Source organism: Urocitellus parryii, chromosome 2 (genome assembly GCF_045843805.1).
Source record: "Urocitellus parryii isolate mUroPar1 chromosome 2, mUroPar1.hap1, whole genome shotgun sequence".
Classification (NCBI taxonomy): domain Eukaryota; kingdom Metazoa; phylum Chordata; class Mammalia; order Rodentia; family Sciuridae; genus Urocitellus; species Urocitellus parryii.
This window is the reverse complement of record NC_135532.1, coordinates 221,037,833-221,059,154: the sequence shown is the minus strand read 5'-3', so window position 1 is coordinate 221,059,154 and position 21,322 is coordinate 221,037,833. Positions and strand designations below refer to the sequence as shown.

The following is a 21,322-nucleotide window of genomic DNA, read 5'->3' as shown; positions in this document are numbered from 1 at the left end:
TACCATGGTGGTGAATAACTATATGAAATGATGCTGTCACACATCTCAGGGGATCAAAAAGAGTGTAGCAGTGAGATGCCACTGCTCACCTGCGAGCAGAGCTGAAGCCAGATCCCTGAGACATCCTCATGAACTGCCGACTTCCCCCAGGCTGGCCTTGTACCACCACCTTTCCTGATGGCGGCAGTGTTCAATCTCCTAAATATTCTTTTTGTGTATGCCTTGATAAGCATCAGGATGCAGTAAAAAAGTTTTTAAATTTTCCAATTTTTCTTTTAAAACCAGTTGTTATAGTCATTAAATGATTTAATTGTTCTGATGACTGTTCAGTTTTTTTAAATATGTGTCATTTAACTTAAAGGGATTAAGACTTTTTTCCTCTCCTCTCAAATTAGGAGACTTCCTGTGATCAAAGTGAAGGTTCTTATTCGTCAGAAGAAGATGAATGGAAGAGTGATAGAAAAAGTGAAAGCTATACTGAAAGTTCAAGGTATTGTTCTTAATTATTTTGATCTTTGAAGCATTAGTCATAGTCTTGGACGTAAGGTAATTTGAAGACATTCAAGGAGCAACAGTTAACAACTGTGGAACAGATTAACGTTTAGCTTTTCATAGGTATAGAAATATTCTGAGCATGTTTAACTGACAGTAGCATTTGGCCCAGCAGTTTATGTGTGGTAAAACCATTAGTATTTTTTTTTATTAATGTATATGTTATGTTTTATTTAATTTGGGGATTCAAATTTTGTAGGTCTAGATTGTCATCCTTGATTTCTTATCTTGGTAAATGTCACGCTCTTCTTGTTAGCTGATCAAAGCAAAAATCTGGACATTATTAAAAAAAAAAAAAGTCCTCCTCTCTTCTCTCTCTATACAACCTAACCATAACCATGTCTAGAAAATTCTCCCACCAAAATATGACTCAGACTAAAGACTTTTGTTATCTCTTTTCATTGATATTTCCTTGGTCCAAACCATAGTCTTATACTCTCTCCCTCTTGGCTTACTTTACTCCACTGTGGTTAGGAGCTGGAAGAGTGTTTTAGATGATGCTTTTTTTTTTTTTTTGTACTGGGGATTGAATGCAAGGGCACTTAACCACTGAGTCACATTCCCAGCCCTTTTTAAATATTTTATTTAGAGACAGGGCTCAGTTGCTTAGGGTCTCGCTAAGTTGCTGAGGCTGCCTTTGAATTTGGGATCTTCCTGCCTTAGCCTCCCTAGCTGCTGGGATTATAGGTATGTCATACCATACCTGGCCTGGAGCAGTGTTTTAAAACATAAATATTATTTACTTTTTAAATTTTTTCTTTTAATGTTGATGAAATATACAGAACATGAAGATACTATCTTGGGTTGGGATGGGGCTCATTGGTATATGTGGAGTCCTGGGTTCAGTCTCCACCAAAACAAGCAAAATCCAACCATACTAAATATGCAGTTCAGTAATGTTAACTTCTTATAAAATTCTTTTATTTAATATTTATTTTTTAGTTGCAGTTGGACACAATACCTTTATTTTATTTATTTTTATGTGGAACTGAGGATCATACCCAGGGCCTTGCATGTGCTAGGCAAGCACTCTACTGCTGAGCCACAACCCCAGCCCCAGTAATGTTGACTTTCACTCTGTTGTGCAACTAATCTCCAGAATCCTGTAATCTTGAAGCACTGAAAACTACCTATGAACTGCAGTACTTCACATTATCCCACTGCCAACCACTGTTCTGTTTGTCTTTATTCATTCTTTTATTCCAATTTTACTTGATTTGTTCTATAAAGCAGATGCTCTTAAAATTTTTATAAACAATTAGTTTATACTATACAACTTTGAGAAATGTGCTTTTGAGTGTGTGTTTTATAGATTGAAAGGTGTGTGGTTGAAGTGGGGCCAAATGATGGCCCAGGGGAGATGTTATTCTTTTTTGTATTTGGTGAAGCTAATTGTGGGCCAAGGGCTAGTTTTTGTATTTCTAGTTCCTCTTTGATTTGGTTTGTCTTCTAGGGTGTGGTTAAGATTATTAACTCCTTTCTTGGGTTTCTGTCATGTCAGTGAGAGTTCCACACTTGGCAAGAAACTAACCACTTAAAACCTTTTGTCTGATGAGGCTATGAATTCCTGGGTTTCTCAGTGTATCCTTTAATAGCTTCTGATGCCAGTTAAAATTACTAGCCTGTACCTCATGCCTCAGCCTCCTCCAGCATTGGGCTGGAGGCTTCTCTTAGGTTTTTTTGTGGTTGTTGTTTATTTTTGTACTAGGGTTTGAACCAGGGAAAATTAACCCCTGAGCCATATCCCCAGCCCTTTTTATTTTTCATTTCAAGACAGGGTTTCCCCAAGTTGCTTAAGGCCTTGCTAAGTTGCTGAGGGTGACCTCAAACTTGTGTTTCTCCTGCCTCAGCCTCATGAGTCACTGAGATTCCAGATGTGTGTTATTGCACCCAGCTCATAGGTTTTTGTACAATCTTTACTCTTCCCATTTTACCTTTTTCTCTCCTCTTTTTTCCTGGAAGGCATTTGTTGGTAACAGAAGTTGCCTTCCATTAGTTGTCATCTATAGTATACTTAAACAAAACAAAACAAAAAAATCCCCCCAAAACCTTAAAAACCCTTAGGCTTACATTCCTTTTTCTAGTTTCCAGTGTCGGTGAAGGTTTCTTTGTCATGACCTTTGTCCATTTCAGTCTTTCTTTGTCTTATGGGCAGGATGTTCAGTTAAATCTTATGAGGTCTTCCTTTCCTCTTTACCTGCTCTCTCTTCCCTTTAGTGATACCTTGCTGTTAGTTTTTAGATTCTGGTCTATGCAACTTAACATTCTCTTCTGCCAGTGACTCTTCATCTAGATACTCTGATTGGACAGCTGATGCAGGAATCAACTTGCAACCTCCTTTGCGAACATCATGCCGTCGACGAATTACCCGATTTTGTAGTAGTTCTGAGGATGAAATATCTGCTGAGAATTTATCTCCTCCAAAAAGAAGACGGAAGAGAAAGAAGGAAAGCAAACCTAAAAAAGAGGTAAGAAGGGGGCTGGGGTCATGGCTCAGTGGTAGAGCAGGTACCCAGCGTCTGAGAGGCACTGGGTTTGATTATTAGCTCTGCATATAAATAAAATAAAATAAAGGTCCGTCAACAACTTAAATACATTTTTCTTACCTTTTTTTTAAAGTAACATCTATGTTTTTTTCTTAAAATTTTTTAGTTATATTACAGTATCTTTATTTTACTTATTTATTTTTATGTGGTTCTGAGGATTGAACCCAGGGCCTTGCCTGTGCTAGGTGAGCACTCTACTGCTGAGCCACAACCCCAATCCTCCCCTTTGAAATATATTTTTAGTTGTTGATGCACCTTTATTTTATTCATTTATTTATATGCAGTGTTGAATCAAACACAGTGCCTCACACATGCTAGGCAAATGCTCTACCACTGAGCCACAACCCCACCAACTCTATTTTATACAGGGTGGTTTTGTCCTTACGTAGTAACCAAAAATCTTTGAGAAATTGGAGCTTTTCTTTCTTTCATCTTTTTTTGCAGTGCGGGGGATAGAATCCAGGACATTGTGGATGTGAGGCAGACACTCTACAATTTAGCTACTTACTAGCCCTTATTTAGTAAGAGAGTTAGGGGCCAGGAGGAGTAAAATATAAAAGTAAACTTACTTTGGGAAAAGTTGCTTTAGTTATTAATACTTCTCCATCTCTACAGTTCTGAGAAGTAGACTTGATTTTTATGCCTTTCTAAAACTGAAAGAAATTCAGGAGGTGATTTTAGGAAAAAAACTAGGTAGGTCTTTAATGCTTTTAGAAGTGATAACATTCTTGTGGGTAGGTTGATGAGGCAAGTACTAGTGCTGTAATCGAGCTGGGCATTATGGTGCATGCTTGTAATCTCAGCAGCTGGGGAGTTTGGGAATTTGAGGCAGGAGGATTGCAAGTTCAAAGCCAGCCTCAGGAAGGTAGTGAGGCCCTAAGCAACTTAGTGAAATCACTCTGTCTCAAAATAAAATATAAAAAGGCTGGATTCACATCCACTGATGTGGCTCAGTGGTTAAGTGCCCCTGGATTTGATCCCTATCACCCCTCCCTACTCTCCAAAAGTAATCATTAGATGGTGATGCTAAGCAATAATTCTGAATGGTGAAGCTTCTTTGGTTTCTCAATGCATGTTCTCCCCTTCTTTTCCACCATGCTTTGTTCTCTTCCCCTTGCCAGAATTTGCGGAGGATGACTCCTACAGAGCTTGTAAGCATGGAACACTTATATGAATTTCATCCTCCAGTTTGGATAACTGACACCACACTTCGAAAGTCTCCCTTCGTTCCTCAGATGGGTGATGAGGTGAGAATAATAAAATTTAAAAATGTGAATACAGAACATAAAATTTCTATTGCTCTTTAGCTCTCTGCTAATTTTTAAATGTATACTTCTCTTTTGTAGGTAATCTATTTTCGACAGGGTCATGAAGCTTATATTGAAGCTGTCAGAAGAAATAACATCTATGAACTCAATCCTAATAAGGAGCCATGGAGAAAAATGGATCTAAGGGTAAGTTGATGATATTATTAAATTGCTAACTTAACACACAGTTAAATTTTTATAAATCTACTTAAAAACCTATTGGAAGCATACTTCTCTGTCCTTTAAAGCTTTTCTGCTCTTCTGCTCTTGCCTGCCAAGTCTTAAGACCCAGGGAATTGGGCTTGATTGTGCACACCCGTGATCTCAGCTTCCAGGGAGGTCGAAGAAGGAGGATTCACTGCTGCCAGCCAGGGTAACTTAAGATTGTCTCCAAATAAAAAGGGCTGAGTGGTCCCCCTCCCCTCACTTCGCAGTGCAGGGTCGGGCTGAAAGGTCCTGCCTCACATGTATGAGACACTGGGTTCAATCCTCAGCACCAAATAAAATAAAAAAATAGAGAGATCCTTTATAACAATAACAACAACAACACAACAACAGCAGCAACAAAGAATTAAAAAAAGTTACAGTGTACAAACATTAAATACAATAATGTAGAATCTCTCAGAAAGGCAGTGTGTGGCATTATTTGTATTAAAAATACTTGTACTTAACAGGTTTTAGAAAGAAGAAATACAAGTTTCAAGGGAAGAAATAAAAATTGGAAATTTTAACTTCATGCATAAATAAGGAAATAGCTTTCACCTTTTCAATACGTAATTATGTAATTTTTTCTTATTTTAATAAAAAAATGCTTTATTTCAGCAAGTAGCAAAGATTTTGATTTGATAATGTATTTAAATTGCTGATAGAGTGTATGGGATGACCTGGGCCTTCCAGAGAGTATTTTGGCAGTAGAAATTGAAGCTGAAAGATTCTAAGACCTGTTAAATTAGTGGTTTTCCTTCTGGTAATTTAGAAAATAAGCAGAAAGATTTATAAATTTATGAAGAATGTTTCATTTCATTGTTTATAAAAATAAAAAATTGGGGAGAAAAATCTACGCTACCATAGCAAGTCATTTGATTGAAGCAAGCCATGGTGCGTTTGCACATCAACTTCTTGCAATCAAAGCTTGTAAGGTATTTGAATTTTCACAAAGGATTAAGAGGAGAATCGTAATGTTAAGTGAAGTTTTGTAGTAATTTAAGTAAGATTTCATAGTTGATTACATTTGTAACGAAAAGAAAAAACATCAGAATGTTAGTGATTATCTGTGGAGCAGCGTTATGGGCATTTAAAAAATATGTTCATGTAGTTTGATATGCAAAAAACTATTTTATGAAGATGGCTGTTCTCACAGTTTTACTCATCATAGCAGTCCTATTCCTATACATTTGGCTTTTAAATGCATATGGAGGCTTAAGTCCATTTCACTGCATCAGTCCTCATTATTCATGGACTTGGTATTTGCAAATAACATACTTGCTATGTTATTTAGAACTCTAAAATCAATATTCATGGAGCTCTTTAGTCATTCCTGGATGTGTTAAGAGTAGCAAAAAATTTGAATTGCCTAATGAGTATAACATATTCCTGGATGAGGTTGAACAAGGTAATCCTCTGCCATCTTGTTTCAGTTCTTGTGCTACAAGCACAAATCCGTGTCATGGAGTGTTTACTGCCACATGTTTTTCGTGTTTTATAATTATTTCGGGAGACAAGGCAATGATTTTGCTATTTATTAATTATTTTTTTTAAATATTTATTTTTATTTTTTGGTGGACACAAAATCTTTATTTCATTTTTATGTGATGCTGAGGATTGAACCCAGCGCCAGACGAGCGCGCCACTGCTTGAGCCACATCCCCAGCCCTTGATTTTGCTATTTATAAGGTCTCCTAAGCATGGTGTTTAAGTGATGGCAGGTGTTCCTAGTGCAGGAAGACTATGGTGTAACATAGGGCGAACATATGTATTAGCCCGGTGTCATTCTGATGATGTGAGTTTTAGTGTTGTTCCATGTGAGTTCAGTGTTGAGGAATCAATCGTGTGTGTGTGTGTGTGTGTGTGTGTGTGTAAGATATGCCTTTAAATACAAACACATAAAAAAGTGGTGCTATGTTCTGTAGTTCACTACAGTTTGGTGACCAGAGTTTCCTGGGAGTCTAACATGGGCTTGCCTTTGGAATTCTGATCCAGTGTTCCTTCCATTCCAGTATAAGGCGCTTCATGGAATGTAACTGCTGCAAAAGAGAATTCAGTGTGCTTAATACTTTGTTTGGTATAACAATCACACCTAATATTTCATTTTTCTCCATTTGAAAAAAAAAGAATAAAATTACATTAATGAGGTACCAGTGGTATTTCAATACATACATACAGTGGATAACATTGAAATCAGTGTAAACATTATCTGTCTCCTCAAACATTTATTATTTCTTTCTGGTGTGAACATTCAAAATGCTTTCTTCTAGCTGTCTAGCACCAGAACTTACTTCTCCTGTCTACCTAAGTTGGTATCCATTTGTCAACCTTTTCCCCTTTTCTTCTGCTTCTGGTAACCACTGCTGTACTCTGAACTACTATGAGATATGCCTTTTAGTTTCCACAGAAGAGTTTTATCATGTAGTATGTCTCATTGTACCTGGCTTATTTCACTTAATGTCCTCCAGTTCTATATATAACCTTTGCAAATGACAGGATTTCATCCATTTTTATGACTGGATATTATTCCATTGGAATCTATATTATTTTTTCAAAAATCCACCCAGCATTGTTGAACATAGGTTGTTTCTGTTTTTTGGCTACTGTTGAATAAATAGTACGATGATAAACATAAACGTGCAGGTCTCTCTTCACTTGATTCTCCTTGTTTGGGATTTGTATCCAGTAGAATTTTGAGATCATTTGACTGCTTGTGTACATTTCCACCAACAGTGTGTAAGAATTTCCTTTTCTCCATGTTTGGCAAGTACTCATTATCTTTTGTTTTTTTACAATAGCTATTTTTATTGGGATGAGATGGTATCTCATTACAGTTTTGGTTCATATTCCCCGATTCGTAGTTGATACTGAACATTTTTTTTGTATACATATTGACCATTTGTCATCTTTTGAGAAATGTCTGTTTAGGTTTATTTCCTGTCTTACTGCTGTTGAGTTTCTTAGGTATTCTGATTATTAACTTATGACAAATGGACATTTGGCAAATATTTTCATCTATTCTGCAGGTTCTCATTGCTCCCTTGATTTGTTTCCTTTGCTGTGCAGAAGCTTTATTATTTCTAATTGTGTTTGTCTATTTGTACATCTGTTTCCTACGTTTTTGGAGTTATCTCCTAGATGTCTTTGCCCATTCCAGTGTCCTGAAGTGTTAACCCCCGTGTTTCTTCCTAGTAGTTTCATGCCTTATATTTAAATCTTTAATCCATTTTGAGTTCAATTTTTTTTTAATTGTCAGAGAGAGAGTCTATTTTTATTCTTCGGTATGTGAAAAACCAGTTTTCCCAGCACCATTTATTGACAAGATTGTTTTTTCTCCAGTATAGGTTCTTTTTTTTGGGGGGGGGGCGGTTACTGGTGATTGAACTCACGGACACTCAACCACTGAGCCACATCCCCAGCCTTATTTTGTATTTTATTAGGGACAGGGTCTCACTGAGTTGCTCGGTGCCTCAGTAAATTGCTAAGGCCGGCTTTGAACTCAGGATCCTCCTACCTCTGCCTCCCAAGCAGCTGGGATTACAGGCATGTGGCACTGTGCTGTCCCAAAGCCAGTTTTTTTTTTTTTTTAAATTGTCAATGGACCTTTATTTATGAGAATCAAACCCAGTGCCTCAAACATGCTAGGCAATGCTCTACCACTGAGTCACAACCTCAGCCCCCTCCAGTTTATGTTCTTAACACATTTCTTGAAGATCAGTTGGCTGGATGTGTTTTTACTTCTAGGTTCTCTATGGAATCATTGGTCTGTGTGTCTGTTTTTATACTAATACTAAGCTGCTTTGCTTATGATAGCTTTGACCTCAGGTAGTTCTGTTCTTTTCTTTCTGCTCAAGAATGCTTTTACTATTCAGAGGTTCTTTCTTTTTTTTTTTTTCTTTTTGGACTGGGGATTGAACCCAGGGGCACTCAACCACTGAGCCACATCCCCTGATCATCTTGTATTTTATTTAGAGATAGGATCTCACTGGGTTGCTAGTGTTTCGATAAGTTGCTGAGGCTGGCTTTGAATTCATGATCCCGAGCCACTGGGATTACAGGTGTGCACCACCACACCCAGAGGTGATTTTAAAAAATTAATTATATGCATTTTAGTATTTTTCCCCCCTAGTTTGGTGAAAAATATGTAGTACAAAATTTATATTAGAAAATCTGTGTACAAGGAGAAGAAAGCCAAAAGGAAATAAGTCCTGTTAACAGTAACTCTCTTTAAATGCTAAGCTGATTGGTAATTTGTGCTTTGTTCTTGTATTTTCATGTTATATTTTCTAGAGTGACTATACTTACTTACTTTCTAAAGTTCTTATATTTGAAATGTATAAAATGTCTTGTATTGTGGATATTAGCAAAAATGATTGTAATTTATTAATTTATTTTCTCCAGAGGCAGAGATAGGTTTATTTAGGAAAACAGAGGCACGTTCAAGGGAGAATGTGGGCCATCTTCAGAGGAAGAAAGAGCTGCTTTATTTTAACCACTTTTTTTTTTTTTTTAAATATCTGTTATAGGATCAAGAATTGGTTAAAATAGTTGGAATACGATATGAGGTTGGGCCTCCTACACTCTGTTGCCTCAAACTAGCATTTATAGATCCAGCAACTGGAAGACTTATGGATAAATCATTCTCTATAAGGTATGTACTATTTTTAATGGAATTGTTTGAATTTAGGTTTCTCTATTTTGCTAATGAGCTTATCCTTTCCCTTTATTGCATGATCCCTAGTATAACCTATGGATAGCCCAGATGGGGTGAAGGAACCATTGGTAGTCATGTGGGTCTTTCAGCAGCTGGGCAGGGCAGTTTTTTAAAAATAAAACAAAACAAAAGAAACATTCACTTGCCCGGGTGGAGAATTCGGATCTGTCCAGAAATTGCCTTTATTCTTTGAGATAATTTTAGGATAAACCCTCTGTTATACCTATGCTGTTCATGAAAGGCACTAATCATTTAGCATTTGAACACTTAAATGTGGCTGATTTGAATTGTTTACACTGCATTTTGATCAAAGACTTCGGAGTGAAGAAAAAGAATGTAAAATATCTCTTTGCAATAGTATTTTAGGTATGTTGGGTGAAATATAATACACTATTGAAAACTCATTGCTTTTTGTTTTTACTTTTATGGCCTGTGAAAAACTTTAAATTACATATATAGCTACTGTTATGTTTCTTTTGCACAGTGTTGCTTTCAGCTATAATCTATTGTGTAGACAGTGTAATAATTTTTATTTCTGTTTAGATATCATGATATGCCAGATGTTATTGATTTTCTTGTATTGCGTCAATTTTATGATGAAGCAAGACAGAGAAACTGGCAGTCCTGTAAGTCTGTCCTACTCAATTTTATATAGCCTCAAAAATTAATATTTCATTGTTCTACCTTTTTAGTTGTAGCACTCTTAATTATGGTATATATAAACATATGCGCTCTTGATAGAAACATAAATGACCTCCACATATATGTTGCTGAGGACTTAGTACTAACTGGTACTGATCCTGTGTAGACTTTTTTTAAAGCCAATCAGTTTTTCTCCTATTTTTAAGGTTTGTGGTGTTGGGAGAAGATTATTTTTACACATTGACAGATTAGACTTATTATTTCCTTTTGGACTTCTCCATAATATATTACATCTTTTTATCTTTAATGGGATACTGATATAATTATTGGTATGTTTTTAAAATAATTTATTCTAATAAATTATTTATCCTAATAAATAATTTATTCTAAATCATTTACATTATTGTCGTAGGATCTCAAACGATCCAGAGATTGAAAATAATTTCAGATTTTACACTGAAAGTGTTCTGTATGTGAAAAAATATTTTTGCCTTTGCTATAATAACCTAGTTTTAAATGCAGTGTCTTCAGGAAAACAGACCTTTTTAAAAATCTATTTATCTAAATTTTTTTTTTTTAGTTGTAGATGGACACAATACCTTTATTTTATTTGTTTTTATTTTTATGTGGTGCCAGAGGTTGAACCCAGTGCCTCACTCATGCTAGGCAAGTGCTCTACCACTGAGCCACAACACAGCCTTAAATATAATATTTTATAGAGAAAAAATGTTAATAGATGCCTCAGACTAGATCTTTTCTCTTACAGGTGACAGGTTCCGATCTATAATTGATGATGCTTGGTGGTTTGGAACAGTGTTAAGTCAAGAGCCATATCAACCACAGTATCCTGATAGTCATTTCCAGTGTTACATTGTTAGGTGTGTATACAGATGAAAACCAACCATCTAAATATTTAGTGTGGCAGGTTGTTGTATGACTAATGTATTTCTTGTTCAATATAATTTTGTCCTTTTAAGAGTTTTTTTAGTTGTCAATGGACTTTTTAAAAAAATAATTATTGGTATGTTTTTAAAATCATTTATTCTAATTTATTATACATGATGGCAGAATGCAGTTCATTTCATATTACACATATAAGAGCACAATTTTCAAATCACTGTACAAACAGTATTTTCACAGCACTTGTGTCTTCATACATGCACTTAGAGTAATGGTGTCTCTCATTCCACCATCATTCCTGTCGGTGGACTTTTATTTATTTACATGCACTGCTGAGAATCACCCAGGGCCTCACACATGCTAAGTAATGCTCTACCACTGAGTCACAATCCTAGCCGAGTTCTTAAGTCTTTATCAGTCTGACCTCCAAAATGTCTCTCAGACGGGCAACTGTTTGTTTCCAATAAAATTCCTGTTGGTTTAGGTTCTGCTTACTTTCCTGAGACAGTTTCTGTAGCCACCTGATATTTTCTTTTTACCTAATATTGTCAGTTAAATATGTTCAGAAATACATATAATTAATCTTCTTAAAAAACATCTTTGCATTTCAATTGGCTGTGGCATGAAGACTGGTGGGTTGTGGTACCAAGTTTATCCTGTGAATCCTGACTCTGATTTATCCTTTACTTAATTCTGGGTATGGGCCACAGAGGATATCTGGATTTCTTAAACCTGACATACTTTTTTACTCTATTCATAATGTGTCTTTCTAAAAAATTTCATGTTAGTATTTAAAATCTTTTTGATGCAGTGTGGTTAATTTTCATATTTTGAATTCTTTTGGTTACTTTATAACAGTTGTTATTATGTAATCAGTTTGTTTTTATTAAAAGGCTAACCAGAGTTTTGTTGTTTTTTAAACAGGTGGGACAATACTGAAATTGAAAAATTAAGCCCATGGGACATGGAACCAATTCCTGATAATGGTATATATATAAATGAAAATATTTTCATTATCTTTATATCGTTTGCAATTTATCTTGTTGTTGCACATACTGGATAGAGCATGACTATATTTTTTTGTAAGTATGTTCAAATTATTACTCAAAACATAGTACTAAGACAATAGAATTAACATATATCTCTCATTCTTTTTTTAAAAAAATTGATAAACCTTTATTTTATTCATTTATTTATATGTGGTGCTGAGAATAGAACCCAGTGCCTCGCACATCTAGGCAAGTGCTTTACCACTGAGCCACCACTGCAGCCCCTCTCTCTTTCATTCTTGATCTCTGATTCCAGCTTGACTCTTAGTAGCCTGCTATCGCTGCATACACCACCATGCTTTAAACTCTTCGAGACTTCTTTCATGTGTCCTCCACTTCCTTTTCTTCATTCTTATTCTGTCAAGTGAAAGATCAGAGTTGATTTCCCTGTGTCTTGTGCTTTCCCTCTACCTTCCTATGGATTGTGTGTTCTTTGTGAAAGCTTGCCCTTCCTCCAGAGTGTGCTGTTCCACAACTGCCACCTTTTGAAGGACCTGGTATTTATTCTTAGCTCATTTCCTTCAGTAATTTTTAATTTCCTTCTTCATTTCTCTTGTCAGATTTGAATATGTCTCTTGTACTTTTCATTTGGCTGTATTGAACATTTTTTTCTTAATCTTTTGAAAGGGTGCTGTATTTCTCTTACCTAATGTTCACTAGTAAGCTTTCTTTTATCATTAGTGTTTACTAAACTTGGCGGGGGGCGGGGGAATAGAAAGGCTTGACTTTCCATCCTGGGAGTGGTGGTGCACACCTGTAATCCCAGCAAGTCTGGGGCCAAGGCAAGAGATTGTTGGTTTAACAACCACAAAAAACCAACACTCCTGTCCTTCTGTAACCCATTGCTTGGAGATGCATGAAGTCTTTCCTCCGTGAGATTCTTGCTGTTTCTGTCCCAGGGCCAACCCTTTTCCTTCGTGCTTTTATTCTACTATATCTCCATCAACCTTTGTCCACTTTATTTTGGAAATATGGAGTTTTTCAAATAGTTTTTTCTAATACCTGCACTGTTGAAGATATCAGTGACTTTAGATTTTCTTTTGAGCTTAGTAACTTAAAAATGATGCTTAGTTGAAGACATAATGTATGAGCATATAGTAGACAAGTAAGACCCAGCCTTTTTGGGGGCAATACTAGGGATTGAACCCAAGGGCACTTTACCACAGAGCTGTATTGCAGTCCTTTTCATTTTTTAAAAATTTGATATAGGATCTTGCTGAGTTGCTGAGGCTTGCCTCAAACTTGGTGATCCTTTTACCACAGCCTCCCACGTCGGTGGGATTATAGGTGTGTGCTAATGAACCCTGCAAACCCAACCTCTTTTGAGTTCTTACTCTGCTAAGAACTTCATCTAATCAACTGACTTAATCTTACTCTGAGGTTGATGCTTTATTTTACAGATGTAATTAAGGCAGAATCTCATGCGCCACCCCTGTTGGCATCTTCCCTATGACCCCCAAATTGATCTTGAGCCTCACTCGTGCTGGGCAAGCACTCTACCATTGTGCTACATCCCCAGCCCATGGCTCAGTTTTAAATAACTTGCCTAAAGTCAAACATCTAGGAAGGGTAAGAACTTGGATTCTTACACTATCTGGCTCTAACTTGTGCTTTTAACTGCTGTTTGTTTGCAGCTGCTTCAGTTTTTTTTTTAAGCTTGCATTATTAAGGATATTTGTGTGCACAATTTATATAATGCAAACATTTCTCTTTTCAAGTAGTTTTCCATAAATATTAAAATATAAGTACCAGTTTTTCTACATTTTAAAAATCATTAGATTTTCACATCATTTAAAAGAAAAATAAAACCAAGCTACCATACTGATATTTAGGCAAAAATGTTTTTTCAGTAAAAATGTAGAAATATTTTTATTTATATATTACAGTGAATCAATATGAAGTCAAAATTCACTATTACTCATTCCTAAAAATTTTATATATCTTCCTCAGAATAATTGGTTTCTGTGTAAGCTTTAGATGTCTAATGTATGTAGTTTTCTCAGTGTGCTACAGAGTTTAGAGATTCTGCTGGAATATTCCAAAAGTCAAATGCAGAATCTGTCTGATCAGCAGTGTCTCCAATTACTATAACATTGTCACTTCTTAGAATATATGTCCTACTACCAGTGTTCTATTCCCTGTGAAGAGCTCAGTGAATACTTATTCATGGCTTTTATCCAAAATCAAATTAATGATCATGTCAAAGCCTTTCAGTGTTCCCACAATCATTCTCCCATCAGAAGTAATAACAGCAACAGTGTAGTTGATGTAGTTCTCCACGGTGGGCATCATGCTACTTGGCCCAAAGGTTGCCGGCAATGAAGTAGTGCAGTTGACAGAGATAAAGGCTTGGCTGCTTCATTTTAAAGGATATTACAGATCAGTGAAAACACTCCATAACTTCTGTAAAAAACTCCCATGTGTAAATGAGGCCAATAAGCATTTAGAATTGTCAAAAGACATGAGCAGGCAAAAAAACAAGGAGCATATGAACACCTCACATATCAATATTGTTATGGAAATGCCTAATAAAATGACAAAGTATCATTTCCATTTATGAGAATTATGAATTATAAATTTATCTGAGATAGGAAGGTTGCAAGTTGGAGGCCATCTGGGCAACTTAGACCCCATGTCAAAATAAAAAGAGCTGGTTGTGTAATTCAGTAGTAAAGCACTCCTGCTTTCAATCTCTAGAATCCTGCCCCTCCCCCCCCCCAAAGAAGCTTTTCACTTGCACTTTAAAAAACTGTTCATTTAAAAAAGAATCATTCTTATAAAATATTACAAAAATTGGGCAGAAAATTTCTTGATACCTGGGTTTCCCATCTTACGTAGTCAACATGTACAATGAATTATTGTTCATCAATAAGAAGAAATACTTTGGTTTTTATAAATATCATTCACCAACAAAGTGGAGCATACTTCATGGAATAACGGCCCACTCCACAACTAGAACAAGGAAAGTACAAGGTGAGACTTAAGAATACCTCCTTGTGTCAGAAAGTAAAGAAATGCTCAAAAACGACAAACAATGATCAGAAGACACAGGAGCCAATTTGAAGGGGCTCCAAAAGGTCAAATATAATAGCATAAAAGAGTGTAGCTGCTAAATATTAAGTTATGTTACTTTATGAAAAATTGAGACATTCTAGTATAAATACATAGAAGGTTTTATTGAAAACCAGGAAATTATCTACTTTGTGCTACCATGTGATCTATAGTTTATTTAAATTTTATTTTTGTTTCACTGTCTTTTTACATGTTGGATTTAATTGTCATGTCAGTCCCCTTTTATGAGATCCCTTATTCTTCCACCATCTTACATGACCTTGATGTCTTTGAAGAGTACTGAGTAATTTTAAGAACATCCCTTAGTTCTGTTTAGTCTGATTCTGTTTAATGAAATCCAGCTTTTGGATCTTTAGCAAAGTTTCAGACAAGTGATAGTATCCTTTTTAGTGCATTATTTTGGGAGGCACATTTTATCTGTTGTATGACTGGATGAGCTAGCTTTAACAATTGATTTAGGTTATGTCTGTAAAGTTTGTAATTAATGTCTCCTGGGGATATATTTATGTGCTATAAACAAGGTATTCTCATCCTTCATCCACTCCCTAATTTTAGCATCCATTATTGATTCTTGCCGGAAGTAATTATGATGGTCTTTGCCAAGCAGTGATTTTGTTTTCATTATTTCTTTTACATAATAGTAGTTGAAATTCTAAGATACATCTTCTCCTTCCTTATTTGTTTATTTATACTAGTATATAGTTTTTTTTTTCAAATAAGTTTTATTCAGTTGCTGTTGTTTATTTAGTTTGTTACCACACTGTAAAAGTTTTGACCATTGGGTGACCCTTCAAGTTGCCTTCAATGTCTTTTGACCTTTGTTTTTGTCGTTTTTGAGCATTTTTTAACTTTCTGACACAGGTGATTAAGACTCAAAATGTACTTTCCTTGTTCTAGCTGTGGAGTAGCTATTATTCCATGAAGCTGTGGCTCATTTTATTGGAGAATGGTATTTAGAAGCCATGATACTACATTTTATTGATATTCAAATAACATTCATTGTTTGGACATACCACAGTTTTATTTATCCATTCTTCAGCTGAAGAAATCTGGGTTGTTTCTACTTTGGTTATAAATAAGTTGCTATAAATATCATGTACAAGTTCTTATGACTCCTGGGAATGGCATTACTGAGTCATGTGGCATTTAACCTTTTGATGAACTGCCAAGATGTTTTCCAAAGCAGTTGTGCCATCTTATATTCCCAACAGTAGTATATGTGGTTCCAATTTCTCTACATCGTGGGCAGTCCTTTTTTCCTCCTTTCCTTAAATTCCTTCAGTTTCCCTTCCTAATGAGTATGAGGTATTACTACAGTCTTGACTTGCATTTCTTTGATGTCTAAAGATACTGCTATCCTTATATTTGCTTGTTGGTCATTTCTGTTAGTCATTACTTTTTTTCAGGTCATGGTTTCTTCTGTTTCTTTTATATAGTGTCTATGGGATTTATTTATTTTTTCCCTACTGTGTTGTCTTTTTATTGTTTATTTTGGATAGTTTCTATTGCTGTATCTTCAAGTTTACAAATGTTTTCTTATTACCATCCCATATAGTTTGCATGTCATATTATTTTCATCTCTGGAAGTTGGACTTTGGTGATTCTCCCCCCCCATACTTTCCAGATACTATTTTTTCCTATGAACATGAAAAATATCACAGTGTTCATGTTTATTCTTTATCATGTTTATTTTTGACAGTCCCTGTTGGTTAAAACTCCTCATAATGGATATTTCCTGATTATTTTTTATGCCTTATAATTTTTAACTTGATCCCAAACATTTTGAATTTTACATTGTTGGGTTGAGTGTTTTTGTATTCCTAAAAATATACTTTGTTCTCTGACAGTTTTGTTGAAAAAATTTTTATGCTTAAATTTGTTAGGTGAGATTGGAGCAGTGCTCTACCTGGAACTAAGTATTTCCCACTGCTGACATGGCTCTGTTATGTAGTCAGTCCATGGTTCTGAATCCTGAAGTTTTCTAGTCTAGCTTGTGAGAAACAGGTGTGGTTTCTGGCCATTTTGAGCATTTTGAGTGCCTTGTCTCATTATTTCTTATTCTTTCATTTGTTTCTTTTTTTGTCCCCCGTCCTCTCCCGGTATTTCCCCTCTATGCATACACAGGCTGATCACTAGTAAAAGGAACACTTGTCATGGAGCCCTTTGCAGCTCTGTCCTCACCAAGCTCTGTTCTGTGAACTCTCAGTTCTGTCTGTTGGCTACAGATACTCCTCTGGCGCTACCTTCATTCTTGCTCCTTGTACCATGGCCTGGTTCTTCTCCCTAGGCAAGATGGTGTGTTGTAGGGCTTACCTCCTTTGTCTTATTTTCTGGGATATTTCTGTCCTTTGTCTAATGTTCTTTGTCTTGAAAACCATTGTTTTAATAACTTGGATTTTTGTTTTGTTTTAGCATGTATGATATATGCAGTCCTTGTTATGTCATTTTCCAGAAACAAACTAAAAACATCGTAGCTAACTCTTGAACACCTGCTCCATTTGGGGCATTGTGCTGAATAATACTGTGAGGTAGTAACTTTTTGCTATTCCCGTTTAGCAAGTGGGTAAATCAGGACAGAAATTAAACACTTGACCAGTATCGTGGTTTTTGGGTAGTTTAGGTGTGTTTCAAATTCAGATTCTGGCTTTGGTAAATCAGTGTTTTTTGAGCACTTTGTTTCTTGCTCATATAGCCTCCTTAGCTTTCTTTTTGAATGCATAAAATATTGAATAGGTAAAATATTATTTCCTTTTGACTAGATAAAATATTATTCTGGAATAGATTGTAAAATACAAAAATTTTGGCCTAGAGCACTGGAATATCCTTTCTATCCTGTTTCTTGGTCCTGCAGAAATTAAAAACAAATAATTTTTTTTGTGTAATAGGAATTATTTGTAAATTTTGCGTCTCATCATCACACTAGTAAGAAAATATAAAACATCTCATAGATCAAAACTTAGAAGCGAATAATATTAACAAAAAAATGAAGCAACTGGTGCTGTACAAAATATGTTTGTAGGGATTTTTAACTGCTGTGTTTCTAGAAGACCTCGTATAACATTCTGCCCACTGTGTGGTTTGAAAGCCACTGTCCCAGAGACGCTGCCTGCCATAGAATAGTGCTGAGTAATTCTAGTGATTGCACCCAGTAGAGGGTGCTCCTTGGCTGTGATGGAACCCGTGTTTAGTAAGCTGACTAGAAGTTTTAAAAAAAAATCAAAAAACAAAAACAAAAAACCAACAACAACACCCTTTCTGCTTCATTTGTATTCCTTTAAATTAAGGAATTTAGCCATTTGTCATATTGAAATTGTTTTACCTTATTTGCCTTTTAAAAAATTCATTCATTGTTTAACATTTAAGATGAATTGGATGTTTGTTTATACCTTTTTTTGTCTTGTTTTTGAAAATCACATTTCGAATAAGTTTTTTTAGCTTTATTAATTAATTAATTAATTAATTAATTAATTAAATGTGGTGCTGAGGATCGAACCCAGGTCCTCACACATGCTAGGCACGCACTCTAGCTTGAGCCACAACCCCAGCCCCTTAACTAAGTTTTGAAACTTAATGTTGTCAGATTCATTTTCTGTTTTCAGTGATCTCTAGGTTAGTTTCTCCCTGAAGAAAGACAGACTGTGATGGTAGCCCTCTATTTTAAATTTTACTAGGGTGGGTAGGTTGTACTTATACAGCTTTCTTGTCTCAATAAGTTTTAAAAAGTTGAACTAGTTTTAAAAATTTTTATGGGTGCATAATAGCTATAAATTTATTTTAATATAATTATAAATGAATGAGTATAATTTGTTTTAGTTATGCCCCCAGTACTTAACCCTTTGCACTCTATTTTTGGCTATGGAAGTGATCTGATTTATGAACTTTGAAAATTGAATTCAATATGGCATGCGTACATTTTGTGGGATGATTTCTAACCCCCACCCCTTTCTCTTTTAAATGGGTTTCATAGTTGATCCACCTGAAGAATTAGGAGCAAGTATTTCAGTCACAGCAGATGAGCTAGAGAAATTGCTGTATAAACCACAAGATGGAGAATGGGGCCAGAAATCGAGAGATGAAGAATGTGACCGGATTATTAGTGGTATAGATCAACTTTTGAATCTTGGTAAGTTTTTTGTGGGGTGGTAGCTTTCTTTTCAAGTTGTTCATAAAAGTGTTTCAAAAATAGTAACCTAACCGAAGTTATGTTCTTAAACTAGTTTCTGTTCTTAAACTTGTTGGTTTGTAGAAAAATATTATTTAGAGGTAATGGACTTCATAATAAAACTCCTCTGCCTTCCCTAACAGATATAGCAGCAGCTTTTGCAGGCCCAGTTGATCTGTGTACATATCCGAAGTACTGCACTGTAATAGCTTATCCAACTGATCTTTACACAATCCGAATGAGACTTGTTAATCGATTTTACAGGTTAGTTGAAAATTACTTTAAAAAGTCTTTTGGGGCTGGGGATGTGGCTCAAGCAGTAATGCGCTCGACTGGCATGCGTGGGGCGCTGGGTTCCATCCTCAGCACCACATAAAAATAAAGATGTTGTGTCCACTGAAAACTGAAAAATAAATATTAAAAATCTCCCTCCCCTCCTCCTGCCTCTCTCCCTCTCTCCCCCCTCTATCTCTCTCTCTCTCTCTCCCCCTCCCTCCCTCCCCACCTCTATCTCTCCCCGCTCCCTTTCAAAAAAAAAAAGGTCTTTGGCCACAGTGAGGTTAAGATAAAAGATAGTGGATAGTTGACGGTGACTTTGGTTAGTTTGGGGAGCTGATTAACATGATTTTGTTTCATTCTCCTCTTTGACCAAGAGATTGCCTTTGGATAGCTGTGGGTAAAGCCAGGCATTAGATAAAACACCATGTTTCCTTCAATCATTTGTGTTTTTATTAGAAATAGTTAAGTAGCTAGATATTGTATATTTAAATTCCTACTTGACTGCTTCATTTAAAAATGTGGTCATTAGACTTTGATCTTTGAAGCATTTGTCTTTGACTTGTAGAACATGATAATTGTAAGATTTTCTCTTTATAATGATTTTTATAGCAATTGATGGTATTTTATTTTTTTATGATTCCAAAAAACTTCTTTTGAGAAATTACCATTGCACAAAAGTCATCTTGAGCCCACTGTGTGTGTGTGTGTATGTATGTATGTATGTATTTATTTCTGTAGTCATATACTAGAATGTGGTTTCAGACGAGTCAGAAACCACTTTAGCCAGTTTATAGTGAAACCAAGGCTGTGAGTGTTCTTTAACACATTTTCTGCATTGACTTTTAACAGCTTCAAAAGGTAACTAGGCATTGTGAAAAGAGGTTGCTGTGTTGGTTTTCTGTCTGTGATTAAATGGTCTGTTAGGATTTTGGTCCTTAGATTACTTTCAGTATATTGTCCAATATAATTCCTTATGACATCGATCAAATTGGTAATATTAGAAGGTTATTCATTATAAATTTCCATTTAATGATTTCATTAATATGCCATATTAATTTAATATGCTAATTTTTAAAAACTGGATTTTTGTCTTCATTTTCTAAGCCCTAAATTGACTGTTTTATTTTGAAGGAGGCTATCTGCATTAATTTGGGAAGTCCGATATATAGAACATAATGCCAGAACATTTAATGAACCTGAAAGTGTGATTGCAAGATCAGCTAAGAAGATAACTGACCAACTTTTAAAATTTATTAAGTAAGTGGTCTCATATGTTGTGTAAAAGTAACTGCAGTGTATCATCTTGTAACCATCTCGTTTTTAACTTTTTAAAGGTCTAAAATATTCTTCTCTAGTGTTTTGTTTTAGATGACATTTCTTCATATGTTCATTATAATTTCAGTAAAGGAACAAGAAATGGAACAGTTTTTTTTTTTTTTTTTTTTTTTACTTTTTATATCAGAGATACCATATACCCTTCATCTAATACGTCTTTGTTAACATTTTACTCAATTATGGTATGCTTATAAAATATTAAAGTTAACCATGGTACAATAGTATTGATAAAATGTAGAATTTACTTGAATTTTACTTATTTTTACACCAATATTATTGTTAATTTTTCACGAGCCAACTTGGACTCCCCATTACATTGTATTTTCTTTTCTGCCTGCTTCTTAGCCTTCCCTTTTCTCTCATGATCTCATCATTTTTATAAATGTTCATTACTTACTTTAATACTTAGAGTATACTTAATTTGTTTAAAAAAATGATTAGTTTGGATTATGTCCTGTGAAAGTATTTGTACATATGTGAATATTCCATACATTTTATTCCACTGGGAAGTCAGTTTGGAATGAAAGAATGAAAAGTGAAATAGACATTGAGACTCGGGT

General features: G+C 35.3%; 1 protein-coding gene and 1 pseudogene across 2 annotated transcripts in view; one reads left to right on the top strand and one right to left on the bottom strand.

The window, feature by feature from the left end:
• The window catches only part of Brwd1 (bromodomain and WD repeat domain containing 1), a 121,487-nt gene that overhangs the window by 68,812 nt on the left and 31,353 nt on the right, over positions 1-21,322 (top strand). For both annotated transcript variants that reach the window (XM_026399392.2, XM_077795417.1), the window contains exons 22-32: positions 396-490; positions 2,831-3,020; positions 4,220-4,345; positions 4,445-4,552; positions 9,136-9,260; positions 9,867-9,949; positions 10,732-10,843; positions 11,790-11,851; positions 18,954-19,109; positions 19,292-19,412; positions 20,559-20,684. In XM_026399392.2, coding sequence (XP_026255177.2) covers positions 396-490; positions 2,831-3,020; positions 4,220-4,345; positions 4,445-4,552; positions 9,136-9,260; positions 9,867-9,949; positions 10,732-10,843; positions 11,790-11,851; positions 18,954-19,109; positions 19,292-19,412; positions 20,559-20,684 — 1,304 coding nt within the window. The remainder of the gene's footprint in view (positions 1-395; positions 491-2,830; positions 3,021-4,219; positions 4,346-4,444; positions 4,553-9,135; positions 9,261-9,866; positions 9,950-10,731; positions 10,844-11,789; positions 11,852-18,953; positions 19,110-19,291; positions 19,413-20,558; positions 20,685-21,322) is intronic.
• On the bottom strand, positions 13,914-14,206 carry LOC113190209 (U6 snRNA-associated Sm-like protein LSm8 pseudogene; annotated as a pseudogene).